The sequence below is a fragment of the Struthio camelus genome, chromosome 4, assembly GCF_040807025.1.
Source record: "Struthio camelus isolate bStrCam1 chromosome 4, bStrCam1.hap1, whole genome shotgun sequence".
Taxonomy (NCBI): Eukaryota; Metazoa; Chordata; class Aves; order Struthioniformes; family Struthionidae; genus Struthio; species Struthio camelus.
Window position 1 is genome coordinate 11,400,933 of NC_090945.1, and position 19,268 is coordinate 11,420,200.

Consider the following 19,268-nt stretch of genomic DNA (forward strand, 5'->3'; position numbering starts at 1 on the left):
GTGATACCACGCCGACCCAGCACTGCTGGATCGAGAGCTGTGCGCACGAATGTCTTCCTCTGCTGTTTCAGGCCGCAGGATGTTTTATGGCACCTTGGGTGGGAGATGTGGTACTGTAGCTCCGGGGTCTTGTGGTGCGGCACGTTTGCGACGCCAGCTCTAATCCCTGGCGCTGAGCTTGGCTGGGTTGCAGGTGATGTCACTGTGGGAATGGTAAATTCTGAGGAGTTTTCCCATTGCTTAACAAAGTTTTTAAAAAAGGGCAAGAGTATTTTCAAGTATTTCAGATTCCTAATCGAAGGAAAGTTAACGCGTAAGAGATCCTGGGAGCCAAGTTCATGACATAAGGAGAAGTCCTCGACTCCTCTGAAGGCATCTGTCTCAGGTTGGGCACTGAGTGCTGAGACAGCCAAGGTTACGTCAGTCAGAAAAGCTTTGCTGGGTACTTCAGGTGCCGTGATGCTTTGTGAGGCTGAACTGTACCTAGGGACCTGCTTAAATACTTTGCTCTAACGCATCTGCTTCATTGTAGCTGTGGGGACTATAATCGACATGAAGACTGCTTTCTTGATCATCTTCCTCTGGGCTTTAGCCTACGCTCACCCTGTGAGTATCTGTTGTGCAAATATTCAAACCCTAGCCCTCAGCATTTTAACATAATTGAGGCACGCTGTACGACTTCTGTTCATTCATAAGATGTTTCCTCGATGTCTTTAGGTGCCCAACCACATGTCTGCTCATCCCAGGAGCTCTGCCAAGCTGGAGGTAAGCCAGTTACCTGCAGTTTTTCAGCTGGAAGCAGCCTGTAAAGTAATCTGTGTCAACTGCAGTGAATCGTACTCGGAAGAGTCGCTTAAGTGACGAGCTGCCGCTCCTTGGCGTCTTTGAGCTGTACCCATTTATCCACGGTCTTGTGCAGTTAGAATGGTTTCGACTCGTTCTACAAGCGTCCATAGACCTCCATCCCTCTAATAGAGGGGGTTATTGCCAGCCGATAAATGTGTGCCCAGAGCTGCGCACTATCCGGTAACCTGTTCCTTGAGGAGTTGTACCTAGGCTGAGCCTGCCTGAGTTCAAAGATCTGCCAGTTCGATTAAATGACCCTCCTTTACTGCCAGAATAGAGCGCGCTCCCTGGCAGTCACGGTGGTGCAAGGCACAGAGCAATTCAGCTGCTTCTGTGGGTTTGAAGCGTTACAGCCTTCATGCTGCTATTTCTTCCTGCTGCAGGGCTAAACGGGACCTTTCTGGTCCAGAACAGGAAGTAGTATATATTCTCAATTCATCTGACTTGTTACACTGTGTTGGTTCTAAATAATGGAACTTCTGTGCTCCAAGCCACCGTAGTTTGGGCTTTTCAGAGTTCAAAATCTTCTTATGCTTTTGCATATCTCTACAGTGACATTGAAGATTACAGTCCTAAATGATAGCTAGCCGTAATTAAGAAAGATTGTTACTTTTTAATGAATTTAGTCATCTGAGGGTAATAAAAACAGTCTTTAATTTTTATCAAACAAAATTTGTTTCTGTAGAAAAACCTTACAGAACTATTTCAAAGTGCATGTGCTAGAAATCATAAAATGCATCTGTGCCTATATCTTCTCAATACAGTAAAGGTGGCAAAATAAAACGGGGTGCTTTTCGCTAGTGATTTTTTTCTTGCATCATCAAAAACAACTGAAAGGTTGAGTCATGAGCAGTTAAGAAGGCCTTCAGTGCTTACAGTACTTAGGAGCCGTGTGTTGTCTTACAGTAGTGTCAGTAAACGTGCACTAACATTTAATTCATCAAAAATACTTTATAATGTTTTGCATGCAGGACACAGTGAGTGAAGACAATATGAACGAGCTGGCCGACTGGGATGACGGACAAGATAGAAGCCCTCATGCCAGTAGAGAAAGGGGAGACATAGATGTTGCGGGGGACTCTCATGATCCTGCAGACGGAAATGATGTTGATGAAGAGATTGCTGAGCACAACGGTGGTGCTGAGAGAATCAGAATTAGGGAGGCTCAGCATAAGAACTGGGTCGATCATGAGGACACTAGTGACCTGGATGAGGTAGAAGACCAACATGAAAATGGCCTTGGCCAACACCTGGATGAGAAGCGTTTCCTGGTGAGTCTCCTGAGCTCTTTTCTATTGAGACCACACGCGTGAAAGGTAAAACTCTTGTTCTGCCAGTTGTCTGCCAGGAAAACATCTTAAGCAGTAAGCGTGCAGTTCCATTACAGATGTAGCACAGACCATTCGTTTCAAGAGCATATTTTCTTACTGGATCAGATGCTGTTTTCAGCTAAGGACTGTGAGAGAGGGAGCAAGATTTTGCTGACTTGCATCGAATTAAGCCTTACTTAGCAAATCGTTCCCCTGGGTTCGATATAAATACCCACAGTGAGATTTAACTCATCATAAATACAAACGTGTAAGAATCTGACCCTAAATCTGATCTCACTTCAGTGAACGGAGTTCTTGGACTGTCAACTTGAACTGGACTTAGGATTGAAAGTGAGGATTTTGATAATTATACGGCGCTTCAAAAAGAGGAGGATTCCTGGCCTGCTTTGAGCTGATTTGTGGCACGCACCGTCCTCCGTTCATGCTTCACATAGCTAATATAACGTATCTGATTAGATCAGTGAGCTTTTAGGGAGTATATTTCATGATTTCTGAAGTATCAGAAGGAGTAACGCAACCATAACCATTCTATTTGATCGTAACAGCTTTTGTCTGTTAGATTTACATTTTAATGGATACTGGGCCAAATTATTTCCAAAGCTACATTTCTTCAGGGCTGCAGGTTTTTCTAGACCGGCACTGGCGCAAGTCAGAGTAACGCTTAGCATGCACAGTGAAGGATACTGATAGTGCCTGTGAAATACCAACCTTTGCAGTAATTTCGGTTTGTCACATCTACAGGAGGAGGATGTGCACGATGCTGACAACGGTGACCAGGGAGAGCGCTATGGCGCCGAAAGCCATGGGTCCAAACGTTACGACGTGGGAGACAACAGGCTTCTCTACAGACCCACTGGATTCTTCCCCAGAGGGGGCTACAGGGGGAGAAGTGACTTGGTAGATGAGGAGGACGACAGCGGAGATGATACTTTTGATGAGGACGAGGGAGAGGAGAAGGGCGAAGGCCCTACTTACACCGTTCGCCCCAATGAAGCAGGTGAACACGACACGTTTGGTGATAATGACCAAAATGGTGGCCGCAGGGATACCGGTATGAGCAGAAGACCACACGACGACAGCAGCAGCAGCAGCAGTGAAAGCAGGAGCCTGGATCACAGGGAGTACAAAAACTACATTGCCAGCAGGTATGGCCGAACCTACAGAAGGAGAGGCGACAGTGACAGCAGCAGCCAGGAGGAGAGGTATGATTTTGACAACGAAGAAATGCAGGGCGATGACCCATCCATCTTTGATGGTTTTGGCAGCTATTCCAAAGGGCTTCGCACTGCCTTTCGTTCCAAAGAGAGCAGCCAGGAAAGCAGCAGGGAGGCAGGCAAGGCCGTGCTGAAGGTCAGCGATCAATCGGAGGAAGAGTCCCGCAGCGAAGAGTTCCCCAATGGGCCCGACGACTCAGAAGAGGATGACAGCCTGCAACATGACGACAGCGAGTCCGTGGAAGTGGGGGATGCCGACTCCAGAGAAGACAGCCAGTCTGCCGAAGACAAGAGCGAGTCTGAAGAGCATGTTACCAGTCAATCCAAGGAAAACAGTGCCGACAAATCCGGGGAAGATGCGGACAGCCGCTCCAGGGAAGATGGGGACAGCAAATCCAGGGAGGAACTTGCCAGCCAGTCAGATGAAGAGAATAGGAGTAGGGAATCGCAGGAAGAAGACTCCAAAGAAGCGGTCAGCAAATCAAGTGAACGCAGTGGTAGCAAGTCTGAAGAGGGGCAGGAAGACAGAGAGTCGGCTGAGGACAACAGCAAGCCATCCGGGCTTGACAGTGAATCTGCAGAAGATGAGGGGGACCAGAGCGAATCCAGAGAGGAGAGTGAATCCCCTGAGGACAGCTTGGAGTCAGAAGAGGACGGGAATGACTCCCACCCTGGTGAGGACGCGCTGTCTCGCAGTAAGTCAACTGAGAGCCAAAGCGCGTCCCACGAGGGTGCCAGCAGCGAAGAGGGCCCCACCACTGATTCCCGTGACGGTGAAGACAGCACATCTGCAGAGAGCCGTAACAGTGACTCCAAAGAGGAGGAACACAGTCACTCTGCAGAAGAGGACAGTCAGTCGAGGGAGGATGCCACAAACGAGTCTGCCGGCCACGGAGACGACAGCTTACCGAGGAGTCTGGAGGGCGAGAACCGAAAACGAAGGCTTCGCGTCTATCACGACAAACATGTTGGCGATTACGATGACACTGACTGCCAGGATGGGTATTAAAAGATGCCCTACAAACTCATCTATACTGGACTTCTTTCTGGCAGGGGAAGGAGTAGTTTAATTTATTTCCTACGTAGACAGGTTGAATTCTTCCCGAGAGCGTGCTGTGAACGAAACGGACGAGGGTTCGTAGGGGCTGACCGTTTCAACTGGAGCTTGCCGAATGTGAAGGGAAATGAAAGGTGACACCTAACATGTGAAAATGCTAAAACTAAGCAAGAAAATGGTGTACGGCATCAAACTGAATTAGCACACAACAGGAACAAAGCAGAATAGTAGCTCATTAGGTGCCAGTGCAAATGAGATCAGACCTTACTGAGTGAGGGCCAGGGCGGCACGCCGGCGGGTCGGTTCTGCCTCCATCTCTTCCGTCCGTTCTGGGAGCGTTGTCGAGAGCTGTGCCTGGATACGCAGGAGAGGACGGTTCCCTACGGTCACTGCTTGTATTTACCACTCCCTGAGAATCCTTTGCCTAGATCCCAAAGGGGACTTTAAATTAACTCCGTGTACTGCACATAAAAAAGGAAAGCTGTAGCCAGTATACGCACGCTGCATGTTGGCTCAGCATGCGTTACGCAGTGTATGAAGTACCACTTCAGTATGGGGTGTATGTAATATTTTGTAATAAATGTACAGAAAACATTTTATTGTACCCTTTTGCATTGATGCCACTTGTATTTCAAAGCTAAAACTAAATAATCCTGTTTATTTCCTTAATTAATATTAAAAACACCAGGCTAAATAGTCACATGATTCGAGATTTTATTATTCTTCTGTCCTGGCAGGGTCAAGTGTTGTGATTTGGGCCTCAAATTTCAAGTGAGCAGGAAATAAATCCAAGGCTATTTCCAAGTGGAGAACTGACCGCTTGCGATCCAGACGCGTCATGTGCCTGTGTGCTGGTTTTGTGCAGTAAAGTGTCTCTGCGCTCGCTGGAAGCCTGCCAGCTTGGGAGGAAAAGGGTCACGTTTTGGGGTGTCTCGCCCTCCCAGGCCACTCGGCTGAGAGGTTTGGGGAAGCAGCTGCTCCCCATCCCGGTGCCCAGGGAGAGCTGCGGCGTGCCCAGGCGCAGCACTTCACTAGATCATGCCAAAAACACGTGCACACACACACACACACCCACACACACCCCCGCAGCTGCCTCGAGGCACTGCTTAGCGCTCCTGCGGGACCGGCCAGGGCTGCTTGCGGGGAGCCAGAGACGCGCTGCGTGCCGGGAGGAGACGTGGGCCCCTGCGGCACAGCGGGAGCACGCGGCTGAGCGGGGCCGAAGGGGAGCGGGTGGCTTTAAGTGACCTGTTAGCCTCTTGCAGTCGGCCGAGGAGGAGGATTAAGTACATGGGTGAGAGGTGCATTAGCGGTATTTGTGGGCTATTTGGGCTTTTCTGAGAAATGCTTTTTCTTCCCCTGCGTGCCGTATTTTGGGCTCTGGGAGAGGTGGGTTGCGGCGGAGGGCGTGCTGCTCCGTGGGGAGCTCGGAGGGGCCCGTTCGGCTTCCCCCGTCTCTGGGAGGAGCCTCGAGTTGCTGCTCTTGCAAAGAAAATGCATCTTTGGACACACTTGATGTGTAACTGATGCGTTTTTACCGTCAGGCTCCAGCAGAATCGTTACAGAGACCTCGGCAGTGTCTTGGGGATTGTAGCCGGCTAGATCCACTGATGAAGTCTCTTTTACTTGGCATGCCTTTTGTTTCCTACTGACAACAAGTAAACAATACGATATTAAAAAAAACCCAACTATCTAGACCCCCCCACACCCAAAACATACTATCTAGACCCTTCTTATTTGTTTAATCTTTCTATGGCGAAATATACAGAATAAGCGTGACTACTTACGCAAGGAAGACATAGGCCTCTGCTTAGCTGCGTGTTTTTGCAACGTGGAAGCGAAGCTCTTTAGTGGATGTTGTTAAACAGGAAGGCGCTGGCTGGTACTCGGGTGTTTAAGTTTCTTTGGGGGCGGTGGTGTGATGCTGGGCCTTGCAATGCAGCTACCAATTAGAGAACCGGGAAAGAAGCTAAACAATTTTTTGCTACTTATAGCAAAACTCCACTTAATTTGTAGGTGCAGGCACCCCGTCCACCACTGCAAAAGCTCTGAGCCGAGCGGCTCCTGGTTTTAGATGAATTTACTTTCTGTTGCTGTCCTGAGCAAGCTTTCGCTATTGCTCTATGCCAGCTCTGAAACGTGCCGCTTCGAGGAAGGGGCTGGTGGCTCCTGCCACGGCATCGCGCCACGGCGGGGGTCCGTGTCGCGGCAAGGGTGACAAGCGCTCGGCGGCAGCCGCTTTGCAGCCCCTTCTCTTTGGATCTCTTGTGTTAGTTACGTGAAGGACGGGGGATGCTGCGGTATCGACAGTACCGGTCGTGGTAGCAGGCAACAGAAAGCTGGTGCTCAGCCCCACGCCTGGCATAAAAGGCAGCAAATACAAGCTTGGCTGCAGCCCCAGTATGCGAAAAGGGCTGGGTGAATACTCTTGCTGTGGTTAAAATTACGGTAATAACGTGTTTGCTCTCTTTTCTGCGTTGTGATTTCAGGGTAGGATGCTGCGCTGTGAATTCCCGCGCGTCCAGCAAGCGGTGCTGCTGCTCAGCTCCACGGCACACTTCCCAGCATGGGTTTTACTCTGGGTAAACGCCCGGCAGCAATGAAAGGTAACACCGGGACTGAGCGAATCACACGGGGAGCCTTCTCCTTTCGCGAATCTCCTCGAAAGCAAGCAGTAGTGCCAAAAGCCCTGCGGCGAGCCCCCTGCAACGCCCAAAGGGCTGCGGCGAGGCCGGGCTGGCCACACGGCGACGTGGCACGGGCAGGCGATGCGACGGGGCCCAGGCGCTGGGAGCGCCCGGGGTTGCCGAAGGAAAGCGCGCTCGCTGGAGGGGCAGCGCTGAGCATCCGTGTCGAAAGCTGGGCTATTTCCCCAGCCAGATGCAGGGTGTTTCCTCCCTGCTTGCTGCAGCCGTTGCCGGCGGCTCCCGGCGGCTCTGCCCAGCCGTGCCGAGCAGGCTGCCTGGAAACGTGACCTCTCTCCGGCTGCTCCCCAAATCCAGCTGGGTCCAGCTCTCCCCACCGTGCGGGAGGGCGGCCTCCCACGAGGCTGTTCCTCACCTCCTGCGTCACACAGAGGGAACCGTGTTTGCCCTTTCTGGAGAAAAGCCTCCCGCGTCACCGGGGCGGGCTGGCAGGCAGGGAGCTGCCAGCATTGGCCCCTGCTCGCCCTGGACCGGTTGCAAAACCCAGCTCTCGGCTGCAGCCTCCTCCCCAAAGCGTCGGGTGCTACGCGGTGCCTCCTTTCGGCCACCCGCTTTGCCTCCCACCGCGTTTCAGAGGCCCTTTCCTGTCAAGTGGTCTCGGTCTGCCCGAAGGCTTGTCAAGGAGGGAGGGTTTTGGGGCAGCACCGTTGCACGATGCTTGTTAGCGGAGCCGGCAGCGCAAAGTGGGGCTTTTCGGGGGTCCCATGCAGTATCGGGGTGCCCCTGGCCTGACCCGCGGGCGCTTGGGGGCGACCTGTGGCGTCCACCCGCTGGAGCAGTGCCCCGGGGGGAGGTTTCGAGAGGCCAGAAATAGCGTGGGCTAAAGACGAGGCTTCGCAGCGATGTTAGCGGCATCCTGTCCGTGTGCTGTTGCGGGACGCGTTTCTGCTGGCTGGGCACCCGAAGGGAGGGCTCCTGGTGTTTTTGCCCCTGCGCCTGTTGGGCACGAAGGAAAAGTGGCTGGAAAGGTCAGCCCCGGGCGCTCGGCTTGCGTCAGAGGTGTTTCTGCGTGACGCGTCCGCCGGAACGACTGAGGCTCCCTTTGCCTGATGAGCGGGGCAAGGCGGCAAAAACGCACGCCTGTAGATAGCAGGAGTTTTTCCTGTCTCCTGTCCTCCTTCCTCTGCGGGCTGCAGTCGGGAGGTGAGCGCAGTGATTCAGCTAGGAACCAGTAGCTGGGATTTAAAGAGCTGGAGCTGCACTGCCAAAACCCCGGGGGGGCGGGGGGGGCCTGAGCGCCTTCTCTTGGCCTTCTGTTTCCTCTGGCGAAACGAGGACGCGTGCAGGACGAGCGAGCGGTTTGAGGCGAGGTTGTCTCCTCTTCCCCCGCGTCCGTCTCCGGGCCGGGAGGTCGCCGCTGGCGAGGCGCGCGGGGAGGCCGGGGCAGCGCGGCTTGCGCGCGCTTGTCCTGCCCGCTGAGGGGGGAGCTAACCCGAAGGCGCGAGCCCTGTCTCGACTCCCGACAAAAGAAACCTCTAAGCCACGGGAAACCGGTCGCAGAACTTGGTAGAAGCCCCGAACAGCGAAAGCGTCTCAAACGCCACTGTTGGTCCTGCTCCCTTCGGCGCGGTCCGCTTACGTGCCCGCATACGCCCGGCGCGTCCGCGTCCTGCCCGGCGGCCGCTGCGTGCCACGGCTTTTGCTGCTCCATGCGCGGAAATCAGGCGCCGTCAGAGTAAACACGAGGCAAAGGCTTCATCGTTCGGGGGTGGGGGCGCGATGAGTTGACTGCCTCCCGTAACTTAACGCGGAGGCTTTGCAGGGGCTGAGCGGTTGGAGATTCGCGCTTCGGCGCTCGAGCGCCCGTAAACGCGGCGCTGGCAAGAGGCGCCTTTCCACGGTAGCGGCAGGGAGCGGGTTTGCGGGAGCGGGAGCCGAGGCTCAAGCTGCCTGCAGCTCTCCGTGCGCGCGCCGCGCCGCCAGTCGCCCCGTCTGAAGCGGTCTGGTTGGGAGCGACGGTAGGGCCGAACTAGCGGGCGCAGGGAAGGAGGAGCGCGCCCTCCTCCTCCCCCCGCCCCCAGCGCTGAAGCCTTTCGCTTCATTTTGGGGGGGGTCTCTCCTCTTTCGAAACGTCCTCGCGAGCAGGTGGTTCCCCAGCCTAGGTGAGGAAGTTGGGCTTTGGTAGGCTGCAGCGGCGGCGAGCCGGGGCCAGCGGGGCCGTACGGAAAAGCACGGTGGCAGCGAGCGCCTCGGTCTCTCCCCGACGTACGCTGCTGTTTTTGTTTTCTTTACTTATTTTTGGGAGCTGAGGTTTCTTTCCAGAATAGCTGCGGGGCGTGGAAATAGGGCGGCCTAAAGCAGAGGGTGCCTGAAGGCTGTCACATCGCCGACCACAGCCCCGGCACCGCCGGGGCCGCTCCTCTTCTCATTTACTGCCCTGCACAAATAATAATTAAGATTGAACATAGCAACCAGGTCAACCTGGGCCTAAAAAGGGACGCTCTGACCGTCAGGCCTTAGAACTCAGGCAATTAAAACAAAAACGTACCCTGTCACTGTCCCTGGCCAGCCTAGTAATTCTGGGCACAAACCCACCCATTTTTTTGTGCTGACAGCCGATTTTAACCACCTTGCAGGCATCGGGCCCCCGGGGGAGAACAGCCCGCGCTAAAATAAAGCCTCCCGCCTCCCTCTGCCCCGCCACCTCCCCGGCCGCCTGCTGCCGGGATCCCGTCCCCGCGGCGCGAAGGCTGCGATGCCGCCGTGGCGTCCCTGAGCTTACACATCCCACCCCGGTCAGCCCCGTTTCTGGCGTCGCGGCGGAGCTCAGCTCCGGGGTGACGCTCGCGGCCCTTCGGCGCGCCGTGAATTTCACGGTGACTCGCAGTGGTCTCTCTAGGTGACGTTAAGGAGCCAAATCCCCGTTTCTCTCTTGCTTTGTTTTTTGGTGGCTGGCCTTTTTGTCTTGGTTAATGTCTGTGTCTAAACGACAGCGCTGTTGGGCCGTGGCGGTTGGGCTTTTATTTTTATTTTTATTTATTTATTTTTTTTTTGTAGTTGCTTGAAAAGCACCGACAGAATTTCCCAAAAAGGGAGGTAGAAAAATCCCTTCAAACAGATTTCCCCCTGTTTATTTTAATTTCAACCCAGACCTTTATTATACATTCCCACCTCCAAAACCGTTCATCAGAGGCCAGACCTTCAATTAAGTGGAACGATACAAACCTCTTGGCAGCGGGGCAGGGCTTTATGTCTATATACTAAATCTGTGCCTGGAGAAGCGCTGAAGTTTTTGGGGGTTTTCTGGCGAGAGCCCGCCGGCTGGCGTCACAGCGGGCAAGGCGGCGATTGGCTGCCGGGGGGCAAAAATAGAGTTTATATCCCGGAAGGGTGGCAGCGGGCAAGCAGAGGCCGGAGTAAATCTGTGCCCGCTCACTGCCCGGACTGGCTGGCGGCGCTGCAAACGGGTAAGGTTGCGGCGCGGAGGGCCCGTGGTTTCCTCGCCGGAGGTCTTTCCCACCTGCTTTTTCCTTCCCGCCTGCTTTTCCGCTCTTTTGCTTTTCCTGGGTGGGAAGTTGTGCCGTTTGCTTCCCCGTTTAATTCCTTGCTGGGGGGGGGGGGAGAGATGTTACTCCACCAGCGCAAGCCGAGCGGTATCTGCCATTTGCAGGGGGGCAGCAGGGATTTGGGGAGCGCACGTGCCCGCCGGCCGACCGCCGTCCATCCCGCCCACGGCCCCATCCCTCCTGCCGCCCACGTCCTGCCTCGCCGGGGCGGCAGCCATGCGGACGGCGCTGGTGCTGGCGTGCCTCGTGGGGATGGCCTGCGCCTTCTCGGTGAGTAGCCGGGTTCGCCCCGGGCCGGGGGGGCTGTCCGCGTCCCTCCGCCCCCTGTTCCCGCGCACCCGCCGGCACTCAGCCCACCTCGCCTTCCCCGCAGGTGAAGAGCTGGCTGCGACGGGCCAAGTCGGACAACTCGGAGGAAAACGCGGTAGGAGCTCACACCCCCTCCGGCTCACGCCGCCCGGCCCCGGCGGAGGCACGGGTGGCTGTTTGGGTTTGGGGTTTGTTTGGGTTTTTTTTAAAGCTCTATCCTTAAAACCAAACCTGAGATTTTCCCCCCCTCCTCTCGTCCTCCTGGTAGGTTGTGAAGAGCCGGCACCGGTATTATCTGTACAGGTACGCGTACGCGTACCCGCCGCAGAGGAGGTACCGGGTAAGTGTTCGGCCACCCGTGCGCTGCAAGGCCGCTGGCCCGAATGAAACAGGGTCGCAGTCGCTCCCCTTCCTGCCACGGCCCTCCAGGTTGCGGAGCGGGGTCAGGCACTGGCTGGGTCTTTTCGGGCTGGAAAAGCAGGGGCAAAATGCACATGGTGGTGGTGGGGGGGGGGTGGTTGTCTGGCTGAGGCCCTCACACTCATGACACCAATGATCTAAAGCACCCCTTGGTCACAGCCAGCTCTGGAGACTGCCAGCCCTGGCAGAGCATCCCTGACCCCTGGCGCGGGCTGGGGAGCAGGGCGATGCCGGGGAGCGCGCCCGGGGTTTTAGGGCCTTCGGCGTTCGTTGGAAGCGGAGGGAAAAGCGCTTTCCCTTGGCTTTGCCTTTCCGCAGGGCAGTGACTCATCAGAAGAAGAAGGGGACGGCTCCGAGGAGGAGGAGGAGGACCAGGGGGTAAATATTCGTGTGGCCGTCGTCATGGCAAACCAACCGGCATGAAAAACAAACACAAAAACTGGCTAAATTACAGAAACCAGGAGGGAGGCTCAAAGGCGTCCTCTCTCCAAAAATGTGGCAAAGTAGCCCTTTGGTAACGCTAGGAGGGCCGAGTTACGCCCAAGAGGTAGGAGAGCGGGGCAGGCGGCCGCAGGGCGCCCCGGCAGAGCAGCTGGCTTTGGGGGCCCTTCCCGGCTCGCGCCCCCCTTGGCAGAAAAGACGGAAACAGGACGTGGAAGGGGATAAATCACCCTCCGCGGGGGGGGGGGAGAGAGGGAGAGGGCGGAAACTATATGGCTAATGTGAAAGGAGTAATCCCCCACCCGCAAAATAGGGGCCACCCGGCCCTTCATCCATCCCCGCCGTGCAATTTAGCGGTCCCTCGGGCCGGGTGGGGAACAGCCTGGGTTTTCTCTGGCGCTCAGCTCACCCTTATTTTAAGCGCCCGAGTTTACACTGCCCTCTCTCAGCAGGGGCCGACCAGCCGGGGCCAGGAGGCGGCGGGCGACGGGGCCGGCACCGCAGCTGGGGGAGTCGCCGACACGCAGCAAAAGGTGACGTTTTGGGGGCCGGTGGGGGGGAGTAATAGGTGCTGCGGCCCCGTGCGGGCCGGCCGAGCCGGCTGCGGGCGGCAGGGGCCGCAGGCAAGCCGCGCGGTCCGCGCGTGCCGTTAACGCCGAGTTGTTTTTCCCCTGGGTACCGCAGGGCCAGGACTGCGGCAAAGGCCTGGTGGGAGCCGGCGAGGGCAACGGTACCAGCGAGGACTCCGAAAACGAGGATAGCGATGAGAACGAGGAGGAGGAGGAGGAAGGAAACGAGGAGGAGGTAGAGGAGAACGGGCAGGGCATTAACGGCACGAGCACCAACACCACGGCGGGAGGAGACGGGGCTGCCGCCAACGGCACCTCAGCAGCGGAGCAAGGCAGCGGCCCGGGCAGGGAGGAGGAGGAAGAGGAGGAGGAGGAAGAGGAGGAGGAGGAGGAAGAGGAAGAAAGCGAAGCGACAACCGCTGTCAGCACCACCGGCGACGAGGGGCTTTATGCCACGACCACGCCGGGCGACGGGGGCTACCAGGACACCACCACGGCGGCCGGGGACCAGTGGGAATACGAGGTGACGGTCGGCGGCGCCGAGAGCCACACCGACTACGCCTACAGCCACGGGGACGCCCGCGGGGACAGCTACCGGGCCTACGAGGACGAGTACGGCTACTACAAGGGCCACGGCTACGACGTTTACGGCCAAGATTACTACTACAGCCAGTGAGGGGGGAGCCCGCGGCGGCCCTCCCCGCCCCGGCGCTACCGCCTTGCTCGCCTCTTCCCCTGTCTCCTGCCCGGGTTTGACTCAGGAACACGCAGTATCGCGGCGCCTGCCCAAAGCGAAGCCTCCCCCCTCTCCTCCCCCCCACCCAGCTGGGCCGTGTCCCGGCCGCGGCAAAATCCCCCAGCACCCGTCCGGAGAGCATGGCGCGGGTTTCGTTGTGCACTGCCTCTCGTCCGGTTTCATATCTCACGAATCGAATCGAAATAAAGCAACTGAAGCTGAACGCGTTCGCGACGAAGGAGGGCTTGCTTGCCGGTTTGCAGCGCGGGCACCAGCTTCTCGCCGCCTTGGCGAACCTGGGGCAAACCGGGTGCAATGCTGCCCGAGGGCCGGAGCCGGCGGGGCGCCGCGGCCTTCAGCGGGCCCCGGGGCTAGAGCTGCGCGGCCGTAGACGGGGTTCAAATCGACATATTTCGTCTCAAAAGGCGCCCGTGAGAAGGTAGGGTCAGGCAGGGCTGAGGGAAAACGCCTCTCCGGAGTCGCCTCCGAGAAAGCGCGGCTGACCCGCAGCCGGCAGGCAGGGCTGCGTGGCGGAAAGGGGGCCCTCCCGGAGGAGCCGAAAACCGACGGAGCTGAGGCCCCGGGGCCCGGCGCGGGTTAGGGGAGCCACCGCCCTGCCTTGGCCCTCGTAGCGAAGCCGCCTGCCTTCGGCTCCTGAGATGGGGCCGCGCCGGGAAACGAGCCGCTACGCTCACGCGGCCCTGTCGTTCCCTGCTCCCGGGGCGGCGGGAGCCGGGGGGGACACGTGAGGAAGCCCCGGGGGGTGGTGGCCGCCGGCCCCGTCCCGTGGCCCTCTCCCACGGGGCGCGCCGGGCTCTCCCTGTGTAAGGGCTTGCGCAAAGCCTCCCCTGGCCGGGCGCCGTGCCACGGCCGGCCGCCGGCAGCCAGCGCCGGCACCCCCAGCATCCTTGATTCAGCTCAGCCTCGACGCTGGCGCTCGGAGGGGGGCTGAGCCCCGGCGCCGCAGCCTGTCCTGCTCTCCCCCTTTTTCACGCCCGCCCGCTCGCCTGCCTTTTCCCACGTCCGTCACGGCTAAGCGGGCCCGGGGGGCCTGGCGGCGGCCCGCCCGCCTTCGTGACGGGCTCTCCCCGGGCAGCGCGCCACGCGAAGAGCCCGCCTAATTATCGCCCAATTGCAGCTTCAGCGCGGGTGTTTATAAACGGCGCTTTTCTGTTTATTCAGCGGGGTGGAACATTTGATAGCCGCCTTCCACCGCAAGCACATTTTTAGATGGAAATTACTCCCCCTGGTTATCTGCGGGCGCTTCCGGGTCTGACAGACGTCCCTGAGCGGGAGCTGATTGGCTCCGGGCGGTTATAGCCAACTTTAAATTTCAGCCCAGGGCACCCAGCCTCCAAACTGCGCTCGAGGGACCTCACCTCCCTGAGGACAAAAAAAGGTAATTCCCTTCCCCCCGTCTCTCCCCTGCCCTTTTCGTGGGGTTGTTTCCCCCGCTGCGTCGGGGGGCTAGCTCTGCGCGTTCGGCGGGTGCAAGCGCGGCGGCCGCCGCCAGGTGGGTTTGGCGCGCGGGGTTTTGCGCGCAGGGCAGGGCTGAAGCGGGTGGCGGGACGCAGAGAAGCGCTGCGCCGATGATGGTGATGTACGCGTTTCCCTCTAGAGACGTTAGCCTTGCCAAAAAGAGTTTTGCAACTAGACCCGCAAGCCGTGGCCGGGAAGGACGAAGGGTCTAGGACTTAACTACTCAACAGACCTGGTAGCCCTCACCTGCCGTTTATTCCTGCTGCCGAGAGCAACGTGTAGGAAGGGCGGTATCTGTCCGAGAGATCTCTTAATTTAGAGATTGAGGACAAAAGCGCAGCTTGCGCTACAGGAATCGCTCCCGGTGCTGCTGCCCTCCTTGACCGGCAGAGGTTTTGGTGTTGGGCGGTTGAGGGTGTCCCGGAGAAGCGCTTTGACCAAACGGTCGGTGCAATGAACGGTGGAACCAGAGCCGGAGAAACTTTAATGACCGGCGCAAAACTATCCCCTGAGCTTGCGCTCGGGCTCCCGCCCGAGACATCCAGGCGAATGTCGCACGTGTGCGGAGGCAGCTGCCTCTCCCCTACCGCTCCCGTTTATAGCGCTCGCCGTTCACCGCCCGGCTACGGAAAAGCAAGGCTAGGTGAGGGCAGCAGGGAGGAGCGGCGAGCGAGCCCCTCGGGGCACGCCGCCTCCGCGTTCGCCCCTGCTGCGTTAACAGCCGCGGATTTGTTGTCCCTTAGGAATCGCCCAAGATGCTCGTTGCCCTCTTGAGCGTGTGCCTGGCAAGCGCAGCCTTCTCGACGCCCGTGAGTATTGCCGGCGCCGGGAAGCCCGTGGTACGTCTCACCCCGGGGCCAGCCCAGCGAGAAGGCCCCGGGGGTCGCCGGCAGCTTGCGCTGTCCCTGGCGCGCAGGAGCTGGCCGTGGGCCTCCCTGGAGCGCGGCGGGGGGCCCCGGGCGGTCGCGGTGCAGCGAGGCAGGGCCGGTGCGCCCCGGCGCGCTTCCTGGAGCGCAAAACCATCGTCGCACCTAACGCTGCAGTGCGGCTTATTTACCGAGGCGCTGGAGCAGAGGTGAAGCCAGCCGGAAAAAGAGGTGTTAGCCGCGTGCCGTGCCGCTTGAAGTCGGCCGTTAGGTAGGCCTGCGCACGAAATTCCTGCCGACGTGGCTGAAACAGAGGCTAAGCCGAGATAAACAGGCTGGCTGTTTTTATCCTGCGTGATTTTTTGCCCAGCACCTTAAATGCGCGCCTAGAGTGCAAACCGACTCTCAGGGAAAGGCTTTCCTCTTCTCGCAAGGAACAGGCAGGACAGAAACCGTGTCTTTAATGAGAAGTGAGCCGGGGGCAACGCGGAGTTTAGTCCCTGCGTTAAAGCTGGCCCAGCTCGCCCCCTAGCAGGGCAGCGAGGGCTAAGGCTGTAAATGGCTGCGGATTTCTTTTTCGGGTCGGGGCCCGGAGGAGAGCTGGTTAAACGCCCTGCCGCCTGCCTGGCGCTGCACTCCGGCCCTGGACGATTTATAATTTGCAGTTTACAAGCTGGCAAGCGCCTGCCCAGCCGCTCACGGGCGAACGCGGGTTGTGCCGGGGCGGCCGCCCTCCCCGGCTGGCCGCGTGACCGGGACGCCTTACAGCTTGAGCAAGGGCCCAAGAACAGTAAATGGCCTTTTTTGGTTTTTTTTCCCCCCCCCAAGAAGAGAGAACCCGTTCGGGGCGTTTACAGCAGCCGAGACGGCACTGGACGGCATTTGACACCTTCGCTCGCGTTTGTGTCTCCCCGCAGGTGCCGCCGCCGCCGCCGCCACCGTCGGGGAAAGCCGGCGAGAACTGCGTGGGCCAGCACCGGGTAAAGCAGCCCTCCTGGGGGGCGAAACCCCCGCGGCGCGTTGACCCGCAGAGGGTGGGCAGCGCCAGCGCCTACCCAAACAGGCAACTTGACAGCCTCCCCGCGCTCAAGGCTGGGTTTGCTCCCGAGCGGGGCTGGGCTTCCTCTCCGCCGTGCCGCAACGGCGGCTCTAGGTCTCCCTGCAGGAGCCGGCGCTGGCGTGGTCGGGCTCCTAAGCGCGGGCAGCGAGTCTCACCTGCCAGCTCTCGGTCGCCGCGCCAAAACGTTCTTTGTACCCACAGACGAGGCTGTCCGAGTCCTAGCTGCTGGGTGGTCTTCTTTTTAAAGCTGTGTCAGTCTCAAGCGCATCAGTAACGACATTCAGAGCAGTATCTCCTAGTAAGAGGGAAGAAAACGCTCTCTTTTTTTCTCTTGCCAAGCAGCTGTTTCCCTTCTGGCGCTTGAGCGGCTTTCGATCCCATCCGTCGCGTTTAACGAGCTCGCTTATGAGGTCGTTTACCCAAGGCATGAGCTGCCTCACAAAGAAACCATAAATCCTGCAAGAAAGCAAAAGCTGAAAACGACTCAGTAGATGATGCCGAGGTCCAGGAGCCGGCAGGCCCGATAAGCGCGGTCCTGCTGAGGTCCCCGGCGGCCGTGTCGGTCACAAAACCGCTAAACCTGCCCCAGCGCTCCCCGGTCTAACCGGTGTCCGGGCTGAACCGGGAGAGGACGCTGAGCCGGACCCCCGGCGCAAGCTCCTGCCGTTGTTTTTAGGAAAATTTCAACGTCTTTCCCCCCCCCCCCCGGTCTAGATACTGCTGAAAGGCTGCAACGTCAAGCATGGCTTTTATATCTTTAAATACGTGTACTCCTTCTCCACGCAACGGAATCAGACGCAGGTGAAGGTGAGAGGGCGCGCTGCGAGCCGGCGCTGGGGGGCCGGCCGGGGGCCGTCGACCGGCCCCGCCGCCCGGCCAGCTCGGGGCCGGGGCCGGGGCGCCCCGATTACGAGTCGGGGCGTTTCGACGTCGCAGGAGAACGCGCAGTCAGCCCCGGATTCGCCCTCTCGCCGCTGCGCCAGGCGGAAGGAAGAGGCCGAGGCTCCCAGCAGCACCTCCCGCCCCCCGCTGCGCCAGGAGGACGCCCTGAGGAAGCTGACGGAGGCCGACGGCAGCTCCTTGCCGGAGCGCCCCGGAGCCGTCCCCCAACCCCGAAACGGCAGCGCGGCGGAGGGCGGGTGGCTTCCCGGCGCCGCGGGCAATGCCGGCAGCAGGGAGGCCCGCCTGCCCGGCCCGGGGGCTGGCGGGGACGGCGACGCCGCTAGCCCGGCTCCGGGCGCCGAGGGCAGCGGCGACGCCAATATCCTGGACGGGGTGGAAAGCGGCGTTTTGGTCCCGCCCCACCTGGGGAGCACGGTCACGGGGCGGTGGGAGCCCGTGGGCGTCGGGGAGGGTGCCGACGGCAGCAAGGTGGAGGCGGACAACCTCGGGGAGCCGGGGGCGGCCGGCGAGAAGAACGGCTCCAGCGCTGGAAAGGCGGCCGGCGGCGACCGCGAGGTCGAGCCGACCCGGCAGGCGGTGACGGGATACTGGGTGGCGGAGGACGCCGCCACGGCCGTGGATTTGGAGGCGGAGGGCAGCGGCGAGGCCGGCGGGCCGGGCACCGCTCGAGGCAGCGTGGGAGGCGCCGCTTTCACGTCCGTCACGGAAAGGGCCGAGGACGTGGAAGTGGACGGGCCCAGCGTGGACGAATACGTGTACATCCCGGACACCGGCGCCGCCACCGTTACCCGAGGGGCGACCCAGGCGGGGAGGACGGGTCTCACCTGGCTGCCTACCGCGGCGGACGACGAGGTCAACATCTTCATCAGGAAGGCCAACATCCACCTCGGGGAGGGAGGGCCGGCCCCGGTGCGCCCCGGCGGCGACGACGACGGCCACGACAACGACACCGCCGTGGCCGTCACGGCGGGGGCCGGCGACCACCTGCCCACGCCGGTCGCCACCAGGGCGCAGGACGACGGCGGCCTGGGCGCCCCCGCGAGCGGCCGAGACGCGGCCTGGGCGGCGCCCGGCACCGCCGGCCGCGCTGACAGCAGGGGGGACGCGGCGGCCGGCCGAGGGGGGCCGGCGGCCGGCGCGGCGCGGCGCAGGGGCGACGACGACGGCGGCAGCACGCCGGCGGCCCGGCGGGGCGAGGCCGACTGCGCGACGGCCGGCGGGCAGGCGGGAGGCCGGGCCGGGCTGGGAGGGAGCCGCCGAGCGGGGCCGCCAGCCGCCGGGGCGGGGGGCCAGCGGGAGGAGGGCGCCGAGCTCCCCGACGCCGCCGGGGGGAAGGATGAGGGCGGCGACGGCGGCGAGACGCCGGCGGCCGGCCCAGCCCGGCTGAGGGAGGCCGGCGCCGAGCCGTCCCGTCCCGCCGTGCTCGGCGGCGGGGCGGCGGGGCGGCGGGGCGGCCAGAGGAGGCTGGTAGCCGGCGCCGGCCTGGCCCAGGCGTACAAGGCCTACGGCCGCAGCCGGTGGGCGGACAAGGTCCGCCTGCAGGAGCGCTCCCTCTACGCCTTCGGCCAGGCCGGCCCGGCCGCTTACCGCCGCCGCCACCGTCCCCAGGGGCCGCGGGGCCCTTGGGGCGGCTGGTCCTGGGGGGCGGGCGGCAGCCTGGACGACAGCAGCCAGTCGTCGGAGGTGGCGTGGGGCAGCCGCAGCGACAGCCGCCAGGAAGGCGACGGCCCCTAGGGCCGGCGGCGGCGCCCGCCGGCTCTCCCCGCTTCGACGCCTCCCTGGGGAGCCAGGAAACGAAAGGCGAGGGGGGGGCGGGGGGGGGAAAG

General features: G+C 60.2%; 3 protein-coding genes across 7 annotated transcripts in view; all 3 read left to right on the forward strand.

Annotated features, from left to right (window-relative positions):
- Positions 1 to 5,360, forward strand: part of DMP1 (dentin matrix acidic phosphoprotein 1) — a 50,810-nt gene extending 45,450 nt beyond the window's left edge. For 4 of the 5 annotated variants that reach the window (XM_068941456.1, XM_068941459.1, XM_068941457.1 and 1 more), the window contains 4 exons: positions 533 to 606; positions 718 to 765; positions 1,818 to 2,117; positions 2,919 to 5,359. In XM_068941456.1, the coding sequence (XP_068797557.1) occupies positions 553 to 606; positions 718 to 765; positions 1,818 to 2,117; positions 2,919 to 4,400 (1,884 nt within the window). In that variant the 5' untranslated portion in view covers positions 533 to 552 and the 3' untranslated portion in view covers positions 4,401 to 5,359. Of the gene's footprint in view, positions 1 to 532; positions 607 to 717; positions 766 to 1,817; positions 2,118 to 2,918 lie in introns of all 5 variants that reach the window. The other variant, XM_068941460.1, reaches the window with a different exon arrangement.
- IBSP (integrin binding sialoprotein) overlaps positions 1 to 13,368 on the forward strand; it is a 52,979-nt gene extending 39,611 nt beyond the window's left edge. Inside the window, exons 2-8 of the mRNA XM_068941464.1 lie at positions 6,938 to 7,054; positions 10,764 to 10,929; positions 11,033 to 11,083; positions 11,237 to 11,308; positions 11,707 to 11,766; positions 12,279 to 12,362; positions 12,514 to 13,368. Coding sequence (XP_068797565.1) covers positions 10,876 to 10,929; positions 11,033 to 11,083; positions 11,237 to 11,308; positions 11,707 to 11,766; positions 12,279 to 12,362; positions 12,514 to 13,074 — 882 coding nt within the window. The 5' untranslated portion in view covers positions 6,938 to 7,054; positions 10,764 to 10,875 and the 3' untranslated portion in view covers positions 13,075 to 13,368. The remainder of the gene's footprint in view (positions 1 to 6,937; positions 7,055 to 10,763; positions 10,930 to 11,032; positions 11,084 to 11,236; positions 11,309 to 11,706; positions 11,767 to 12,278; positions 12,363 to 12,513) is intronic.
- A 991-nt stretch (positions 13,369 to 14,359) lies between these two features.
- MEPE (matrix extracellular phosphoglycoprotein) lies at positions 14,360 to 19,176 on the forward strand. Its single transcript, XM_068941023.1, has 5 exons — positions 14,360 to 14,533; positions 15,357 to 15,422; positions 16,397 to 16,459; positions 17,254 to 17,346; positions 17,476 to 19,176. Exons 2-5 carry the CDS (start codon positions 15,369 to 15,371, stop codon positions 19,174 to 19,176), a joined length of 1,911 nt encoding a protein of 636 aa, XP_068797124.1. The 5' UTR covers positions 14,360 to 14,533; positions 15,357 to 15,368.
- Positions 19,177 to 19,268: the final 92 nt, after the last annotated feature.

Excerpts from the sequence above, each read along its gene's own strand:
- MEPE (XM_068941023.1), top strand. The coding sequence starts at position 15,369 with ATGCTCGTTGCCCTCTTGAGCGTGTGCCTGGCAAGCGCAGCCTTCTCG. Across the intron at positions 16,460-17,253 it reads ACTGCGTGGGCCAGCACCGG|ATACTGCTGAAAGGCTGCAA; the intron begins GTAAAGCAGCCC and ends CCCCCGGTCTAG. Across the intron at positions 17,347-17,475 it reads GGAATCAGACGCAGGTGAAG|GAGAACGCGCAGTCAGCCCC; the intron begins GTGAGAGGGCGC and ends TCGACGTCGCAG.